Source organism: Micropterus salmoides, unplaced genomic scaffold (assembly GCF_014851395.1).
Source record: "Micropterus salmoides isolate LMB-PRFRI ecotype aquatic unplaced genomic scaffold, ASM1485139v1 Ms_hic_scaffold_7, whole genome shotgun sequence".
Classification (NCBI taxonomy): domain Eukaryota; kingdom Metazoa; phylum Chordata; class Actinopteri; order Centrarchiformes; family Centrarchidae; genus Micropterus; species Micropterus salmoides.
In genome coordinates, this window is record NW_024044459.1 from 38,850,867 (window position 1) to 38,873,299 (window position 22,433).

The 22,433-nt window shown below is 48.5% G+C and overlaps 2 protein-coding genes across 4 annotated transcripts in view; one reads left to right on the forward strand and one right to left on the reverse strand.

Annotated features, from left to right (window-relative positions):
• The window catches only part of LOC119891415 (fibrinogen C domain containing 1), a 45,390-nt gene extending 31,657 nt beyond the window's left edge, over positions 1–13,733 (reverse strand). Inside the window, exon 1 of the mRNA XM_038703054.1 lies at positions 13,034–13,733. The gene's annotated coding sequence lies outside the window, so the exon portion shown is untranslated. The remainder of the gene's footprint in view (positions 1–13,033) is intronic.
• LOC119891413 (regulator of G-protein signaling 3-like) overlaps positions 1–22,433 on the forward strand; it is a 52,656-nt gene that overhangs the window by 9,604 nt on the left and 20,619 nt on the right. For 2 of the 3 annotated variants that reach the window (XM_038703046.1, XM_038703048.1), the window contains one exon: positions 9,235–9,503. In XM_038703046.1, the coding sequence (XP_038558974.1) occupies positions 9,235–9,503 (269 nt within the window). The remainder of the gene's footprint in view (positions 1–9,234; positions 9,504–22,433) is intronic. The other variant, XM_038703047.1, reaches the window with a different exon arrangement.

The following is a 22,433-nucleotide window of genomic DNA, read 5'->3' on the forward strand; positions in this document are numbered from 1 at the left end:
CACAGAGACACACACAGAGACACACACAGAGACACACACAGAGACACACACAGAGACACAGAGAGACACAAACAGAGACCCACACAGAGAGACACACAGAGAGACACAGAGAGACACGGAGACACACGGAGAGACACAGAGATAGACACACAGAACAAAAAGAGATACACAGAGACAGACACACAGAAACAAAAAGAGATACACAGAGACAGACACACAGAAACAAAGAGATACACAAACACAGACACACACACAGAGACAGAGACAGAGAGACACACACACAGAGACACAGAGAGACACACACACAGACACACAGAGACACACACAGGCACAGAGAGAGACACACGGAGACACACACACACACAGAGACACAGAGAGACACACACAGAGACACACAGAGACACACACACAGGCACAGAGAGAGACACACAGAGACACACACACACAAAGACACAGAGAGACACACACACAGAGACACACGAGACCACACACAGGCACAGAGAGAGACACACAGAGACACACACAGACACAGAGACACAGAGAGACACACACACAGAGAAACACACACAGAGACACAGAGACACACACAGAGAAACACACACAGAGACACACAGAGACACAGAGAGACACACACAGAGAAACACACACAGAGACACACACAGAGACACAGAGAGACACACACAGAGAAACACACACAGACACAGAGACACAGAGAGACACACACAGAGACACACACAGAGACACAGAGAGACACACAGACAAAGAGAGACACACAGACACACACACAGAGACACAGAGAGACACACACAGAGAAACACGCACAGAGACACACACAGAGAGACACACAAAGAGACACACACAGAGACACAGAGAGACACACAAAGAGACACACAGAGACACACACAGAGACACACACAGAGACACACACAGAGAGACACACACAGAGAGACACACAAACAGAGAGACACCCACAGAGACACAGAGAGACACACAAACAGAGACCCACACAGAGAGACACACAGAGAGACACAGAGAGACACACGGAGACACACAGAGAGACACACACACAGAGACACAGAGAGACACACACACAGAGAGACACAGAGAGCCACACACAGAGCCACACAGAGAGACACAGAGAGACACACAGAAACAAAGAGATACACAAACACAGACACACACACAGAGACAGAGAGACACACACAGAGACAGAGAGACACACACACAGAGACACAGAGAGACACACACACAGACACACACAGGCACAGAGAGAGACACACGGAGACACACAGAGACACACAGAAACAAAGAGATACACAAACACAGACACACACACAGAGACAGAGAGACACACACACAGACACAGAGAGACACACACACAGAGAGACACACAGAGACACACACACACAGAGACAAAGAGAGACACACAGACACACACACAGAGAGACACAGAGATACACACAGAGAGACACACAGAGATACACACAGAGAGACACACAGACACACAGAGACACACACACAGAGACACACACACAGACACAGAGATACACGGAGACACACAGACACACACACACAGACACACACAGAGACACACAGACACACACAGAGACACACACACACACAGACACACACACAGAGAAACAGAGAGACACACACACAGACACAGAGACACAGAGAGACACACACAGAGAAACACACACAGAGACACAGAGACACACACAGAGAAACACACACAGAGACACAGAGAGACACACACAGAGAAACACACACAGAGACACACACACACAGACAAAGAGAGACACACAGACACACACAGAGACACAGAGAGACACACACACAGAGAGACACACAGACACACACACAGAGACACAGAGAGACACACACACAGAGAGACACACAGACACACACACAGAGACACAGAGACACACACAGAGACACACACAGGCACAGAGAGATACACGGAGACACACAGAGACACACGGAGACACACGGAGACACACGGAGACACACAGAGAGACACACAGAGACACACACACACACAGAGACACAGAGACACAGACAGACACACACAGAGAAACACACACAGAGACACACACACAGAGACACAGAGAGACACACAGAGACCCACACAGAGATACACAAACACACACACACACACAGAGACAGAGAGACACACACACACAGAGAGACACACACACAGAGACACACACACACAGAGACACACACAGAGACACAGAGAGACACAGAGAGACACACAGAGAGACACACAGAGAGACACACAGAGAGACACACAGACACACAGAGACACACACACAGAGACACACACACACAGAGACACACACACAGACACAGAGAGATACACGGAGACACACAGACACACACAGACACAGAGAGATACACGGAGACACACAGACACACAGACACACACAGAGACACACAGACACACACAGAGACACACACACACACACACACACACACAGAAACAGAGACACACACACAGACACAGAGACACAGAGAGACACACACACAGACACAGAGACACAGAGAGACACACACACAGACACAGAGACACAGAGAGACACACACAGAAACACACACAGAGACACACACAGGCACAGAGAGACACACGGAGACACACAGAGACACACAGAAACAAAGAGATACACAAACACAGACACACACACAGAGACAGAGAGACACACACAGAGAGACACACAGAGAGACACACACACAGAGAGACACACAGAGAGACACACAGAGAGACACACAGAGATACACACAGAGAGACACAGAGACACAGAGAGACACAGAGACACACACACACAGAGAGACACACACACAGAGACACAGAGAGACACACACACAGAGACAAAGAGAGACACACACACAGACACACACAGAGACACAGAGAGACACACACAGACACACAGAGACACATGCAGACACACAGAGAGACACAGACAGACACACACACACAGACAAAGAGAGACACACACATAGACAAAGAGAGACACACACAGAGAGACACACAGACACACATACGCAGACACACGCAGACACACGCAGACACACGCAGACACAGAGAGACAGACACACAGAGATACACAGACACACGCAGACACAGAGAGACACAGACACACAGAGATACACAGACACACGCAGACACAGAGAGACACAGAGATACACAGAGAGACACAGACACACACAGAAACAAAGAGAGATACACAAAACAGAGAGACACACACACAGAGACACAGACACACACAGACACCCACACAGACACACACAGACACACAGAGACACACAGGCACCCACACACACAGACAGAGACACCCACACACAGAGACACACACACACAGACACACACACAGAGGCACAGAGACCCCACACAGAGACACACACACACACAGACACACACACAGAGGCACAGAGACACACACACAGAGACAAAGAGAGACACACACACAGACACACAGAGAGACACACACGCAGACACACACAGAGACACAGAGAGACAGAGAGACACAGAGACACAGAGAGACACACAGAGACCCACACAGAGAGACACACACAGAGACACAGAGAGACACACACAGAGACACAGAGACACACACAGACACACAGAAACAAAGAGATACACAAACACAGACACACACACAGAGACAGAGAGACACACACACACAGAGACAGAGAGACACACACACAGAGAGACAGAGAGACACACACACAGAGAGACACACAGAGACACACACACAGAGACAAAGAGAGACACACAGACACACACACAGAGACACAGAGAGACACACACACAGAGACCCACACAGAGAGACACACAGAGACCCACACAGAGAGACACACAGAGAGACACACAGAGAGACACACAGAGAGACACACAGACACACAGAGACACACACACAGAGACACACACACACACAGAGACACAGAGACACACACACAGACACAGAGAGATACACGGAGACACACAGACACACACACAGACACACACAGAGACACACACAGAGACACACACAGAGACACACACACACACACACACAGACACAGAGACACAGAGAGACACAGACACAGACACAGAGAGACACAGACACAGAGACACAGAGAGACACACACAGAGAAACACACACAGAGAGACACACACAGAGACACACACAGAGACACAGAGAGACACACAAAGAGAGACACACAGACACACACACAGAGACACAGAGAGACACACACAGAGACACAGAGAGACACACACACAGAGACACAGAGAGACACACACACAGAGACACAGACACACAGACACAGAGACACAGAGAGACACAGACACAGAGACACAGACACACAGACACAGAGAGACACACACACAGACAGAGAGATACACGGAGACACACAGACACACACAGACACACACAGACACACACAGACACACACACAGACACACAGAGACACACAGACACACACAGAGACACACACACACACACACACACACACACAGAGAAACAGAGAGACACACACACAGACACAGAGACACAGAAAGACACACACACAGACACACAGAGAAACACACACAGAGACACAGAGAGACACACACAGAGAAACACACACAGAGACACACAGAGACACAGAGAGACACACAAAGAGAGACACACAGACACACACACAGAGACACAGAGAGACACACACAGAGACACAGAGACACACACACAGAGACACACACACACAGACACAGAGAGACACACACACACAGACACAGAGAGACACACACACACAGACACAGAGACACACACAGACACAGAGAGACACACAGAGAGACACACAGAGACACACAGAGACACACAGAGACACAGAGAGACACAGAGAGACACACAGAGACACAGAGAGACACACAGAGACACACACACAGAGACACAGAGACACACACACAGAGACACAGAGACACACACAGAGAGACACACACACACAGACACAGAGAGACACACACACACAGACACAGAGAGACACACACACAGACACAGAGAGACACAGAGAGACACAGAGAGACACAGAGAGACACAGAGAGACACACAGAGACACACAGAGAGACACACAGAGACACACACACAGAGACACAGAGAGACACACACACAGAGACAAAGAGAGACACACACACAGACACACACAGAGACAGAGAGACACACACAGACACACAGAGACACATGCAGACACACAGAGAGACACAGACAGACACACACACACAGACAAAGAGAGACACACACACAAAGAGAGACACACACACAGACAAAGAGAGACACACAGAGACAAAGAGAGAGACACACACAGAGAGACACACAGACACACATACGCAGACACACGCAGACACACGCAGACACAGAGAGACACAGACACACAGAGATACACAGACACACGCAGACACAGAGAGACACAGACACACAGAGATACACAGACACGCAGACACAGAGAGACACATAGAGATACACAGAGAGACACAGACACACACAGAAACAAAGAGAGATACACAAACACAGAGAGACACACACACAGAGACACAGACACACACAGACACCCACACACAGAGACACACAGACACACAGAGACACACAGGCACCCACACACACAGACAGAGACACCCACACACAGAGACACACACACACAGACACACACAGAGGCACAGAGACACACACACAGAGACAAAGAGAGACACACACAGAGACACACACAGAGAGACACACACGCAGACACACACAGAGACACAGAGAGACACAGACACAGAGACACAGAGAGACACACACAGAGACACAGAGACACACACAGACACACAGAAACAAAGAGATACACAAACACAGACACACACACAGAGACAGAGACACACACACACAGAGACAGAGAGACACACACACACAGAGACAGAGAGACACACACACAGAGAGACAGAGAGACACACACACAGAGAGACACACAGAGACACACACACACAGAGACAAAGAGAGACACACAGACACACACACAGAGACCCACACAGAGAGACACACAGAGACACACACACAGAGACACACACACACAGAGACACAGAGACACACACACAGACACAGAGAGATACACACACACACAGAGACACACACAGAGACACAGAGACACACACAGAGACACACACAGAGACACAGAGACACACACACAGACACAGAGACACACACAGAGACACAGAGACACAGAGAGACACACACACAGACACAGAGACACAGAGAGACACACACAGAGAAACACACACAGAGACACAGAGAGACACACAGAGAAACACACACAGAGACACACACAGACACAGAGAGACACACAAAGAGAGACACACAGACACACACACAGAGACACAGAGACACACACAGAGAGACACACAGACACACACACAGACACACAGAGAAACACACACAGAGACACACAGAGACACACACAGAGAAACACACACAGAGACACACAGAGACACAGAGAGACACACAAAGAGAGACACACAGACACACACAGAGACACAGAGAGACACACACACAGAGACACAGAGACACACACACAGAGACACACACACACAGACACAGAGAGACACACACACACAGACACAGAGAGACACACACACACAGACACAGAGACACACACAGACACAGAGAGACACACAGAGAGACACACAGAGACACACAGAGACACACAGAGACACAGAGAGACACACAGAGACACACACACACAGAGACACAGAGAGACACAGAGAGACACACAGAGACACACACACACAGAGACACAGAGACACACACACAGAGACACAGAGACACACACAGAGAGACACACACACAGACACAGAGAGACACACACACACAGACACAGAGACACACACACACAGACACAGAGAGACACAGAGAGACACAGAGAGACACACAGAGACACAGAGAGACACAGAGAGACACACAGAGACACACACAGAGAGACACACAGAGACACACACACAGAGACACAGAGAGACACACACACAGAGACAAAGAGAGACACACACACAGACACACACAGAGACACAGAGAGACACACACAGACACACAGAGACACATGCAGACACACAGAGAGACACAGACAGACACACACACACACAGACAAAGAGAGACACACACACAAAGAGAGACACACACACAGACAAAGAGAGACACACAGAGACAAAGAGAGAGACACACACAGAGAGACACACAGACACACATACGCAGACACACGCAGACACACGCAGACACAGAGAGACACACACACAGAGACAAAGAGAGACACACACACAGAGACAAAGAGAGACACACACACAGACACACACAGAGATACACAGAGAGACACACACAGACACACAGAGAGACACACGCAGACACACAGACAGACACACACACACACAGACAAAGAGAGACACACAGAGACAAAGAGAGAGACACACACAGAGAGACACACAGACACACATACGCAGACACACGCAGACACACGCAGACACAGAGAGACACAGACACACAGAGATACACAGACACACGCAGACACAGAGAGACACAGACACACAGAGATACACAGACACACGCAGACACAGAGAGACACATAGAGATACACAGAGAGACACAGACACACACAGAAACAAAGAGAGATACACAAACACAGAGAGACACACACACAGAGACACAGACACACACAGACACCCACACACAGAGACACACAGACACACAGAGACACACAGGCACCCACACACACAGACAGAGACACCCACACACAGAGACACACACACACAGACACACACACAGAGGCACAGAGACACACACACAGAGACAAAGAGAGACACACACAGAGAGACACACACGCAGACACACAGAGACACAGAGAGACAGAGAGACACAGACACAGAGAGACACACAGAGACACAGAGACACACGCAGACACACGCAGACACACACACACACAGAGGGACACACAGACACACACAGAGACACACAGAGACAAAGAGAGACACAGAGACAAAGAGAGACACACACACAGAAAGGGACACACACACACAGAGACAGACACGGAGACACACAGAGAGATGCACAGAGACACACGCACATAGAGGGACACACAGACACACACAGAGACAAAGAGAGACACACACACACAGAGACAGACACGGAGACACACAGAGAGATGCACAGAGATACACACACACAGAGGGACACACAGACACACACAGAGACACACAGAGACAAAGAGAGACACACACAGTCCCAGATGTAAATCTATATGTTTTTTCTATTTATAGTGACGGGCGAGCGAGCAGTCGTAGATATAGATTAAAACTGACTCTCTCTCTCCCCAGGGGTCCACATGGGTACCATGGTGATGAGAAGCTGCCCGGTAACCATGTGACCCTCACAATACCTCTACCCCCCCAACTCATCTATCTCCATTTCCCCCCCCCCCCACAGTTTAAACCTCTCTCTCTCCCCCTCTCTCGCTTCCCCCCCCCTCTCTCTCTCTCTCGCTCTCTCCCCCCTCTCTCGCTTCCCCGCCTCTCTCTCTCTCTCTCTCTCTCTCTCTCTCTCGCTTCCCCCCTCTCTCTCTCTCTCGCTTGCTCGCTCTGACATCACACTGAGATCTGACACTCGTTCGCCCCGGCTGCTCAGAGAGAGACACAGACTTCGTCTTCTCTGGTGTTTCTGGACGTCTGTCTCTGCAGCTCGTACTTTCAGTAGTACCGTCAGCAGTATTTGTACTCGTGGTTTTACTTCATCAGAGCTTCACAGTGAAGCTGTCCAATCAGCAGGGACTCTCAGGAGCTCCAGAACCTCCTGAAGTGTTCCTGAGATTTTCAGGACCTGGTTCCTCAGTAGCTCCACGTGATGGAGTCTGATTTTGATATTTTTGATGGTTTTAGTGAAAAACATTGACAGTGAGCTGGTTTTTGTGCAGCAGCAGGACCGTCATGGAGGCGTTCTAACGAGGCCATTTGTTTCTGGTTTATGATACAGAGGTTGTTGTGCAGGATCTGATTGAGCCGCCTGATCTTCTGTCAGTCGACGTCCTTTAATAACATTGTCTGTTTAAGTTAGTTTTCTGAAGTACTCGAAGTGTGAAAACAGAACCGCCTGACTGTCTGACTGATCCGGTCCAGTCCGAAGACAGTCAGGATGTTCTGGAAGAACACTGCCTGGTCGTGGGAACATGCTGCAGGTAATGATGATGATGATGGTGGTTATCTGCTCGCAGCAGATCTCAGGAGGACTCCGGACTCCGCTCCAGATACCGACCTCAACCGCATCACCACCACCGCCGCTGCCACCATCCTGTCAAACTCCACCACCAGCACTACCTCAGCCGTGGGACTGAAAGACCTGACAAACCACAGCCAGACCTCCAGTCGCCCCCACATCCTCGATCCCATCAACACTAACTACAGCAGCCATGTCTCCACGCTGTCCTCCAACACCAACCGGCGTCAGGCAACCCGAGACCGCAGCAGCGCCCAGCAGCTGACGGTGAGTCCACCTCCACTGTCACATGACACAAACATTCACCTGTACAGACATCCCCGATTGCAGGGTCATTAGGTAGATGAATTTGGACTTGGTCTTGACTTTAGACTGGTCCGTCTTGGCTTGGGAATTTATTATTCTGGGACTTGGAAACCGGACCTGCCTTGACTTGGGATTTGTTAGAGAACATAAGGTGGTATGTTATTGGAGGATGTTAAGTGGACTGTTCTTGGAGAATGTAAGTCGGTATGTTATTGGAGGACGTTAGGTGGTAGATTATCGGAGAACGTAAGGTGGTATGTTATTGGAGGATGTTAAGTGGACTGTTCTTGGAGAATGTAAGTCGGTATGTTATTGGAGGACGTTAGGTGGTAGATTATCGGAGAACGTAAGGTGGTGTGTTATTGGAGAACGTTAGGTGGGGTTTTATTGGAGAACGTAAGGTGGGGTGTTATTGGAGAACGTTAGGTGGTATATTATTGGAGAACGTAAGGTGGTGTGTTATTGGAGAAGCTAAGTCGCAATGTTATTGATGTTGGTATGTTATTAGAGGACGTTAGGTGGGGTTTTATTGGAGAACGTTAGGTGGGGTTTTATTGGAGAACGTAAGGTGGGGTGTTATTGGAGAACGTAAGGTGGGGTGTTATTGGAGAACGTTAGGTGGGGTTTTATTGGAGAACATAAGGTGGGGTGTTATTGGAGAACGTTAGGTGGGGTTTTATTGGAGAACGTTAGGTGGGGTTTTATTGGAGAACGTAAGGTGGTATGTTATTGGAGAACGTTAGGTGGGGTTTTATTGGAGAACGTAAGGTGGTATGTTATTGGAGAACGTTAGGTGGACTGTTACTGGAGAACGTAAGTCGGTATGTTATTGGAGAATGTAAACGGATATGTAATTGGAGAACCTAAGTCGGTATGTTATCGGAGAACCTATGTTCTGAACCTATGTTATTGGAGGACGTTAGGTGGTGTGTTATTGGAGGACGTAAGTCGGTATGTTATTGGAAAACGTAAGTTGGTATGTTATTAGAGGACGTTAGGTGGGATTTTATTGGAGAACGTGAGGCGGTATGTTATTGGAGAACGTAAGGTGGTATGTTATTGGAGAACGTTAGGTGGGGTTTTATTGGAGAAGCTAAGTCGCAATGTTATTGATGTATGTTAGGTGGACTGTTACTGGAGAACGTAAGTCGGTATGTTATTGGAGAATGTAAACGGATATGTAATTGGAGAACCTAAGTCGGTATGTTATCGGAGAACCTATGTTCTGAACCCATGTTATTGGAGGACGTTAGGTGGTGTGTTATTGGAAAACGTAAGTTGGTATGTTATTGGAAAACGTAAGTTGGTATGTTATTAGAGGACGTTAGGTGGGATTTTATTGGAGAACGTGAGGCGGTATGTTATTGGAGAACGTAAGGTGGGGTGTTATTGGAGAACGTAAGGTGGGGTGTTATTGGAGAACGTAAGGTGGGGTGTTATTGGAGAACGTAAGGTGGGGTGTTATTGGAGAACGTTAGGTGGTGTGTTATTGGAGAACGTAAGGTGGTATGTTATTGGAGAACGTAAGGTGGGGTTTTATTGGAGAACGTAAGGTGGGGTGTTATTGGAGAACGTTAGGTGGGGTTTTATTGGAGAACGTAAGGTGGTATGTTTTTGGAGAACGTAAGGTGGGGATTTATTGGAGAACGTAAGTCGGTGTATTATTGGAGAACATTAGGAGAATTGGTTCTAGGCACACATAGTTTATTTGGAAAGGTCCTGATTTTAAATGAATTCAATTGTAGATTTTTAATTGTTCCATCACTTTTCTGATCTGCATCTACATCTTTATTTTATAGATTTCAGGTGATGCGTTGGTCAGGTATTATGTAAATGAGCCAGAGGTAAACATCTGACATCATTGACGGAGCACCCAGTCAGATCGTTGCTGTGATCAGACCGTGTGTGCGTGTGTGTGTTTCCCATCAAAGATTCACGTTGGATGAATTATAGAGTGTAGCGTCTTCATCTCTTCACACACACCACACATACCGTACGCCACACACACACACACACCACACATACCGTACGCCACACACACACCACACATACCGTACGCCACACACACACCACACATATCGTACGCCACACACACACCCCACCTACCGTACGCCACACACACACCACACCTACCGTACGCCACACACACACCCCACACATACTGTACGCCACACACACGCCACACACATACCGTACGCCACACACACGCCACACACATACCGTACGCCACACACACCCCACACATACCGTACGCCACACACACACCACACATACCGTACGCCACACACACACCACACATACCGTACGCCACACACACACACATACCGTACGCCACACACACCCCACACATACCGTACGCCACACACACCGCACATACCGTACACCACACACACACACACATACCGTACACCACACACACACCACACATACCGTACGCCACACACACACCACACATACTGTACGCCACACACACACCACACATATCGTACGCCACACACACCCCACACATACCGTACGCCACACACACCCCACACATACCGTACGCCACACACACACCACACATACCGTACGCCACACACACACCCCACACATACCGTACGCCACACACACACCACACATACTGTACGCCACACACACACCCCACATACTGTACGCCACACACACACACACACCCCACACATACCGTACGCCCACACACACCACACATACCGTACGCCACACACACACCACACATACTGTACGCCACACACACACCACACATATCGTACGCCACACACACCCCACACATACCGTACGCCACACACACACCACACATATCGTACGCCACACACACACCCCACACATACTGTACGCCACACACACCCCACACATACCGTACGCCACACACACACCCCACACATACTGTACGCCACACACACGCCACACACATACCGTACGCCACACACACGCCACACACATACCGTACGCCACACACACGCCACACACATACCGTACGCCACACACACACCACACACATACCGTACGCCACACACACACCCCACACATACCGTACGCCACACACACCCCACACATACCGTACGCCACACACACCCCACACATACCGTACGCCACACACACCCCACACATACCGTACGCCACACACACACCCCACACATACCGTACGCCACACACACACCCCACACATACCGTACGCCACACACACACCCCACACATACCGTACGCCACACACACCCCACACATACCGTACGCCACACACACCCCCACACATACCGTACGCCACACACACCCCACACATACCGTACGCCACACACACACCCACACATACCGTACGCCACACACACCCACACATACCGTACGCACACACACACACCACACATACCGTACGCCACACACACACCCCACACATACCGTACGCCACACACACCCCACACATACCGTACGCCACACACACCCCACACATACCGTACGCCACACACACACACCACACCTACCGTTTGTGTTGACTCCTGCAGACGGTTTGTGTTGACACCTTCAGTCCTGCAGTCGGTTTGTGTTGACACCTTCAGTCCTGCAGACGGTTTGTGTTGACACCTTCAGTCCTGCAGTCGGTTTGTGTTGACACCTTCAGTCCTGCAGTCGGTTTGTGTTGACACCTTCAGTCCTGCAGTCGGTTTGTGTTGACACCTTCAGTCCTGCAGTCGGTTTGTGTTGACACCTTCAGTCCTGCAGTCGGTTTGTGTTGACACCTTCAGTCCTGCAGACGGTTTGTGTTGACACCTTCAGTCCTGCAGACGGTTTGTGTTGACTCCTGCAGTCGGTTTGTGTTGACACCTTCAGTCCTGCAGTCGGTTTGTGTTGACACCTTCAGTCCTGCAGACGTTCTAGAGGCGTTCCTCAGATAAACTGTGGCTTTAACGCTCCGGTGCCGGTATGAAATAATCAAAGTACGAGTGTAGAACACGTGGTCGGCCATGTTTTTTTACCACATGGCCTCCAGCATTCGTCCTGTGGATCCAGATTCTGATGGGGGTGTTTGTTATTGACCCTGTTCAGGCGGAGCTGGTTAATTTTTCACATCTAATCTCGACTGTACCAGCACTTCTCTGGTTCTGCAGCCTCGTAACGTTCCGCTCACTAGATCCTTTATAAAGTTTAATTTTTTACAGTGTGGAACATCGTGTCCAGGTCTACAGTCCAGGTCTGTGTGGGACTAACTTCAGGCCGTCTGAGATGGTAAACAGACCTGAATGACATCGTTCACACGGGGGGAGGGGGGGTGTTCAGGAAGTGTTTGTCTTATCGCAGGATACGTCCAGTGTTTTTGTTTCCTGCTATTCTTCTGTCTGTTGGTTCCCACACACACACAGACCCTCTCGTTCTAACACCAGAACCCTGTTCATCCTCTCACATACTGGTTCACCAGCTAGACCTCAGTTAGACCTGGGTCTGCACTTATTTTGATTTAGACTTGTCAAGTCTGGACTTGGATTAGTCCTGATTCTTGTTTTTCTAAATCTGGACCAGGGTTAGAATTAGTTCAGGTTCTGTAAACCTGGTTTGGATTAGACCTGGATCTATAAATATGACCGGTTATAGCTTGCTCTAGCCCTTGATTAGATCTGGTTCTTGTTCTATAAATCTGGACCATGTTGGGCCTGTTTTTGAGTGGTCTAATCCTGAATTAGACCTGGACCTGTTTCTGTAAATTTGGACCTGGATTACACCTGGTACCTGGTACTGGGTCAGACCTAAAATTCTGTGAAGTGTGGAGGTGGGTCAGCTCTGCTCCTGGACGTGGTTTGGCTCTGTTGGAGGATCCGATGGACCGGTGGAGCTGCAGGATTTGAAGCGACACCCTGACCTGCTGTCATGCACACGATCCACCGTCTGTGTCGAGTCTGCATCGAACAGAACCTCCCGCAGGTCTGAGTCTGTTTACTGGGTTTTTATCAGGGGGCTCTGGTTGGACCTCTTCTTCATGTGTTTCCACGTGAAGTGACAGAGGACGAAATGTTCAAATATATTGTGAAGCTTCACAGGTCAGAACTGTTTAGATCGTTCCTCTTTACTTTCTCCAGCTCAGCAAAGACACACCAGGGAACCAAAAGTTTTAATATCAGTGAGTTCAGTTTATCTCCGCGCTGCTTTAAACAGTGCTGGAGGTTCTGATGGACAGCGGGCTGTGTTCAGTGGAACCCAGTAGAATTTGTAATTGCAGTAGAGTTGATCTGAGTCTAGCGTTTATCAGTGAACCGAGTCAGCTTTCATCTGCGGAGGTGTCATTAAATGGGCAGGTTTTTGAATGGAGTCTGGTGGGGCCGAGGATTTGTGATGATGTTCACTGATTTGAGGGCCGAACAATAAACACTCGAACATGACCGTTCATGTGGAAACAAAACAGCAGGAAACGAGCGTCTCCTCTGATTGGCTGCACAGTCTGATGTCACTGCTCGCTGTTTGTCATTTCCTGCCACAACCTCCAGGCTTTCCTGTGTGTGTGTTTTTAGTCCAGCAGGTCAGATAAATGTTTAAAATCTTCATGTTTAAACCATCTGCACTCCGCGTGTGTGTTACTGTGTGTGTGTGTGTGTGTGTGTGTTACTGTGTGTGTGAGGTTGATCAATAATTCACACACAGATTGAAACTGAGTGATTTTACTGAAAAACTGCATCTGACAGGAGAGATGGTGTGTGTGTGTTACTGTGTGTGTGTTACTGTGTGTGTGTTACTGTGTGTGTTACTGTGTGTGTTGTACTGTGTGTGTTGCACTGTGTGTGTTACTGTGTGTGTTGCACTGTGTGTGTTACTGTGTGTGTTGCACTGTGTGTGTTGCACTGTGTGTGTTACTGTGTGTCAGTGTGTTGCACTGTGTGTGTTTTACTGTGTGTCAGTGTGTTGCACTGTGTGTGTTTTACTGTGTGTCAGTGTGTTGCACTGTGTGTGTTTTACTGTGTGTCAGTGTGTTGCACTGTGTGTGTTTTACTGTGTGTCAGTGTGTTGCACTGTGTGTGTTACAGTTTGTCAGTGTGTTGCACTGTGTGTGTTATTGTGTGTCAGTGTGTTGCACTGTTTGGGTTATTGTGTGTGCCACTGTGTATGTTACTGTGTGTGTTACTGTGTGTCAGTGTGTTGTACTGTGTGTGTTGCACTGTGTGTGTTACTGTGTGTCAGTGTGTTGCACTGTGTGTGTTATTGTGTGTGGCACTGTGTATGTTACTGTGAGTGTTATTGTGTGTCAGTGTGTTGTACTGTGTGTGTTGCACTGTGTATGTTTTACTGTGTGTGTTGCACTGTGTGTGTTTTACTGTGTGTGTTGCATTGTGTGTGTTATTGTGTGTCAGTGTATTGCACTGTGTGTGTTATTGTGTGTGGCACTGTGTATGTTACTGTGTGTGTTATTGTGTGTGGCACTGTGTATGTTACTGTGTGTGTTATTGTGTGTCAGTGTGTTGTACTGTGTGTGTTGCACTGTGTGTTGCACTGTGTGTGTTACTGTGTGTGTTACTGTGTGTCAGTGTGTTGCACTGTGTGTGTTGCACTGTGTGTTACTGTGCGTGTTACTGTGTGTCAGTGTGTTGCACTGTGTGTGTTTTACTGTGTGTCAGTGTGTTGCACTGTGTGTGTTTTACTGTGTGTCAGTGTGTTGCACTGTGTGTGTTGCACTGTGTGTCAGTGTGTTGCACTGTGTGTGTTGCACTGTGTGTCAGTGTGTTGCACTGTGTGTGTTACTGTGTGTCAGTGTGTTGCACTGTGTGTGTTACTGTGTGTGTCAGTGTGTGTCAGTGTGTTGCACTGTGTGTGTTATTGTGTGTGCCACTGTGTATGTTACTGTGTGTGTTATTGTGTGTCAGTGTGTTGTACTGTGTGTGTTTTACTGTGTGTGTTATTGTGTGTCAGTGTGTTGCACTGTGTGTGTTATTGTGTGTGCCACTGTGTATGTTACTGTGTGTGTTATTGTGTGTCAGTGTGTTGTACTGTGTGTTTTACTGTGTGTGTTACTGTGTGTCAGTGTGTTGCACTGTGTGTGTTGCATTGTGTGTGTTACTGTGTGTCAGTGTGTTGCACTGTGTGTGTTTTACTGTGTGTTTTACTGTGTGTGTTACTGTGTGTCAGTGTGTTGCACTGTGTGTGTTGCATTGTGTGTGTTACTGTGTGTCAGTGTGTTGCACTGTGTGTGTTTTACTGTGTGTGTTACTGTGTGTCAGTGTGTTGCACTGTGTGTGTTGCACTGTGTGTTACTGTGTGTCAGTGTGTTGCACTGTGTGTTGCACTGTGTGTGTGTTACTGTGTGTCAGTGTGTTGCACTGTGTGTGTTGCACTGTGTGTTACTGTGCGTGTTACTGTGTGTCAGTGTGTTGCACTGTGTGTGTTTTACTGTGTGTTTTACTGTGTGTGTTACTGTGTGTCAGTGTGTTGCACTGTGTGTGTTGCATTGTGTGTGTTACTGTGTGTCAGTGTGTTGCACTGTGTGTGTTTTACTGTGTGTGTTACTGTGTGTCAGTGTGTTGCACTGTGTGTGTTGCACTGTGTGTTACTGTGTGTCAGTGTGTTGCACTGTGTTGCACTGTGTGTGTGTTACTGTGTGTCAGTGTGTTGCACTGTGTGTGTTGCACTGTGTGTTACTGTGCGTGTTACTGTGTGTCAGTGTGTTGCACTGTGTGTGTTACTGTGTGTCAGTGTGTTGCACTGTGTGTGTGTTACAGTACGTGTGTTACTGTGTGTGTTACTGTGTGTCAGTGTGTTGCACTGTGTGTGTTACAGTACGTGTGTTACTGTGTGTCAGTGTGTTGCACTGTGTGTGTGTTACAGTACGTGTGTTACTGTGTGTGTTACTGTGTGTCAGTGTGTTGCACTGTGTGTGTTACAGTACGTGTGTTACTGTGTGTGTTACAGTGTGTCAGTGTGTTGCACTGTGTGTGTTGCATTGTGTGTGTTACTGTGTGTGTTACTGTGTGTCAGTGTGTTGCACTGTGTGTGTTGCACTGTGTGTGTTGCATTGTGTGTGTTACTGTGTGTCAGTGTGTTGCACTGTGTTGCACTGTGTGTGTGTTACTGTGTGTCAGTGTGTTGCACTGTGTGTGTTGCACTGTGTGTTACTGTGCGTGTTACTGTGTGTCAGTGTGTTGCACTGTGTGTGTTACTGTGTGTCAGTGTGTTGCACTGTGTGTGTGTTACAGTACGTGTGTTACTGTGTGTGTTACTGTGTGTCAGTGTGTTGCACTGTGTGTGTTACAGTACGTGTGTTACTGTGTGTCAGTGTGTTGCACTGTGTGTGTGTTACAGTACGTGTGTTACTGTGTGTGTTACTGTGTGTCAGTGTGTTGCACTGTGTGTGTTACAGTACGTGTGTTACTGTGTGTGTTACAGTGTGTCAGTGTGTTGCACTGTGTGTGTTGCATTGTGTGTGTTACTGTGTGTGTTACTGTGTGTCAGTGTGTTGCACTGTGTGTGTTGCACTGTGTGTGTTGCATTGTGTGTTACTGTGTGTCAGTGTGTTGCACTGTGTGTGTTACTGTGTGTCAGTGTGTTGCACTGTGTGTGTGTTACTGTGTGTGTTACTGTGTGTCAGTGTGTTGCACTGTGTGTGTGTTACTGTGTGTCAGTGTGTTGCACTGTGTGTGTGTTGCACTGTGTGTCAGTGTGTTGCACTGTGTGTTGCACTGTGTGTGTTACTGTGTGTCAGTGTGTTGCACTGTGTGTGTTACTGTGTGTCAGTGTGTTACTGTGTGTCAGTGTGTTGCACTGTGTGTTGCACTGTGTGTGTTACTGTGTGTCAGTGTGTTGCACTGTGTGTGTGTTACAGTACGTGTGTTACTGTGTGTCAGTGTGTTGCAGTGTGTTGCACTGTGTGTGTGTTACAGTACGTGTGTTACTGTGTGTCAGTGTGTTGCAGTGTGTGTGTTGCACTGTGTTTGTTACTGTGTGTCAGTGTGTTGCAGTGTGTGTTGCACTGTGTGTGTTGCACTGTGTTTGTTACTGTGTGTCAGTGTGTTGCAGTGTGTGTGTTGCACTGTGTGTGTTGCACTGTGTTTGTTACTGTGTGTCAGTGTGTTGCAGTGTGTGTGTTGCACTGTGTGTGTTACTGTGTGTCAGTGTGTTGCACTGTGTGTGTTACTGTGTGTCAGTGTGTTGCACTGTGTGTGTTGCATTGTGTGTGTTACTGTGTGTGTTACTGTGTGTCAGTGTGTTGCACTGTGTGTGCACTGTGTGTTACTGTGCGTGTTACTGTGTCAGTGTGTTGCACTGTGTGTGTTGCACTGTGTGTTACTGTGCGTGTTACTGTGTGTCAGTGTGTTGCACTGTGTGTGTGTTACAGTACGTGTGTTACTGTGTGTGTTACTGTGTGTCAGTGTGTTGCACTGTGTGTTGCACTGTGTGTGTTACTGTGTGTCAGTGTGTTGCAGTGTGTGTTGCACTGTGTGTGTTGCACTGTGTTTGTTACTGTGTGTCAGTGTGTTGCACTGTGTGTGTTGCACTGTGTGTGTTGCACTGTGTTTGTTACTGTGTGTCAGTGTGTTGCAGTGTGTGTGTTGCACTGTGTGTGTTACTGTGTGTCAGTGTGTTGCACTGTGTGTGTTACTGTGTGTCAGTGTGTTGCACTGTGTGTGTGTGTTACAGTACGTGTGTTACTGTGTGTCAGTGTGTTGCACTGTGTGTGTGTGTTACAGTACGTGTGTTACTGTGTGTCAGTGTGTTGCACTGTGTGTGTTGCACTGTGTGTGTTACTGTGTGTCAGTGTGTTGCACTGTGTGTTTTACAGTACGTGTGTTACTGTGTGTCAGTGTGTTGCACTGTGTGTGTTACTGTGTGTCAGTGTGTTGCACTGTGTGTGTGTGTTACAGTACGTGTGTTACTGTGTGTCAGTGTGTTGCACTGTGTGTGTGTGTTACAGTACGTGTGTTACTGTGTGTCAGTGTGTTGCACTGTGTGTTACAGTGCGTGTGTTACTGTGTGTCAGTGTGTTGCACTGTGTGTGTTGCACTGTGTGTGTTACTGTGTGTCAGTGTGTTGCACTGTGTGTGTTACTGTGTGTCAGTGTGTTGCACTGTGTGTGTTACAGTACGTGTGTTACTGTGTGTCAGTGTGTTGCACTGTGTGTGTGTGTTACAGTACGTGTGTTACTGTGTGTCAGTGTGTTGCACTGTGTGTGTTGCACTGTGTGTGTTACTGTGTGTCAGTGTGTTGCACTGTGTGTGTTGCACTGTGTGTGTTACTGTGTGTCAGTGTGTTGCACTGTGTGTGTTACAGTATGTGTGTTACTGTGTGTCAGTGTGTTGCACTGTGTGTGTTACTGTGTGTCAGTGTGTTGCACTGTGTGTGTTACTGTGTGTCAGTGTGTTGCACTGTGTGTGTTACAGTACGTGTGTTACTGTGTGTCAGTGTGTTGCACTGTGTGTGTTACTGTGTGTCAGTGTGTTGCACTGTGTGTGTTACTGTGTGTCAGTGTGTTGCACTGTGTGTGTTGTACTGTGTGTGTGTTACTGTGTGTCAGTGTGTTGCACTGTGTGTGTTGCACTGTGTGTGTGTTACTGTGTGTCAGTGTGTTGCACTGTGTGTGTTGCACTGTGTGTGTGTTACTGTGTGTCAGTGTGTTGCACTGTGTGTGTTGCACTGTGTGTGTGTTACTGTGTGTCAGTGTGTTGCACTGTGTGTGTTGCACTGTGTGTGTGTTACTGTGTGTCAGTGTGTTGCACTGTGTGTGTTACAGTACGTGTGTTACTGTGTGTCAGTGTGTTGCACTGTGTGTGTGTGTTACAGTACGTGTGTTACTGTGTGTCAGTGTGTTGCACTGTGTGTGTTACAGTACGTGTGTTACTGTGTGTCAGTGTGTTGCACTGTGTGTGTTACAGTACGTGTGTTACTGTGTGTCAGTGTGTTGCACTGTGTGTGTTGCACTGTGTGTGTGTTACTGTGTGTCAGTGTGTTGCACTGTGTGTGTTGCACTGTGTGTGTGTTACTGTGTGTCAGTGTGTTGCACTGTGTGTGTTACAGTACGTGTGTTACTGTGTGTCAGTGTGTTGCACTGTGTGTGTTACAGTACGTGTGTTACTGTGTGTCAGTGTGTTGCACTGTGTGTGTTACAGTACGTGTGTTACTGTGTGTCAGTGTGTTGCACTGTGTGTGTGTGTGTGTTTGAACAGGCGGCGGTCCTCCGTGTTGTCCGGCGCTACTCAAACACTCAGCTGTCCAAACAGAAACTGATTGCTGCACTTTAACGCTTCAGTCGTCTCGCTGATGTGAACTGTTCTGAAGGCGCCTCCACCTGATTGGCTCAGTTGCTGAAAGCTGACAGTCAGCCCGATGTGGACCAAACAAGCAGCTGGAGCTGAGAGGGAGTCACATGATCGGCGACACTGATGATCAGTAAATGTGTTAACGTGTTTCTGATGATCAGTAGTCCATTAACCCATCAGCAGCCGATCAGTTTGTGACTTAAGGTGAAACACGAGAGAGAAACTTCTTCTGTTAAAGGGATGAAATCAGACTCGTCAGACGGACGCCTGGTCACCGCTTCAGCGTCGCTGTCGCACGTGTAGGTCAAGTTAGCAACAAAACATACAGAGCGTCCGGTTAGAAATAATAATAAAACTAGTGGTTAATGTCGCAGTTTTGGTTGCTTGACTTAACTAAAAACATGCGTTGCTGACGTTTTGTTCCACACAGGAAAGAAATACCAGAGTCCTCGCGGTCTCCTGGGGGGGGACTGAGTAAACGGGGTCCTCGTGTTAGGAGAGCCCACAAAGAAAGAACAGCCGTGGAGGCGCCCACAGGGAATGCTTATGTACAGGGTCCAGATGTTTGTGCGACGCCCCTGACCCCAACCTCCTCCTGCTCTGTTAAATATCCCACGCCGACCTTTAGCGTTCAAACGTGACGCTACAGTGTTACAAGCTGACGCCAACGGGTCTTTACCTGCGTACATACGTGATGAGGGAGTGAGAAGGTGTTTCCCTTTTACAATCAAAAACTGAAGCATCACTGTCCAGCTTTCCAGATCAGTGGTAAACAGAAATGTAAAGGTTCTGTGTGGAACGTCCTCAGACCCTTGTTGTTAGTGACTCCGGTGGCCGTAAACTGAACTGCAGTCAGCTTCTGTTGCTCCGACGTGACAAACACGAGGCTGAACGCTGGAAACGTCACGTTTAGAGGAACGTTACTGTCTGAGATGTTGCTCTGTGACACCAACCCACGCCAGGCCCACGGCGAGCAGCCACAGCTTAGCTTAGAGCTAGCTAGTTGGCCGCCCTGTCTTGCATCGCTCTTTGCTAGTAGAAAGTGATCGTTGGTTCAAACAGGTCCAGTTGGGCCAGAGCTGTCCAGGGTTCACCTCCAGCGCCTACGACAGGAAGACTCTCAACGACAGCTGCAAAAGGAAGCACAGGGACTGGATTAAGTTCAGCGGACCATGAGACCATCACCGCCCACGCCATTTTCTGACCACCCAGCCAGAGCAAACGCCATCTCAAGAGCTGCAACCACCCCAGGAAAAAGGCTGCGGTCAGAGCTAAGCTAACTCTGCTCAGACCTGAAGAGAGAGAGAGAGAGAGAGAGAGAGAGACGTGTCGTCAGTTTACTTTGATTAGGCATGTTGGCCAGCTAGCTAGCAAGCAAGCTAAGGTTAGCTACAACCCAGCCACGCTGCGTGGATCTGCCCCACAACGCCAGCTGACGTGGGTCAGGGTCTACCAGCCAGATCAGCACCGTGACTCTGAATGGATGTAAGACAGTCTTTTGTGCTACGTTAGCTAGCTAACGCTCTGCAGTAATACTGGCTTTGGCTTCGGACTCTGGGTCGGTGGGTGCCAGTCATTTGTTGACGTTAGCGGACTCCATTGCTAAGCTAACATTAGCGCGTGTTGCACGTGGACGTCGCTTCACCGCCTGCCGTCA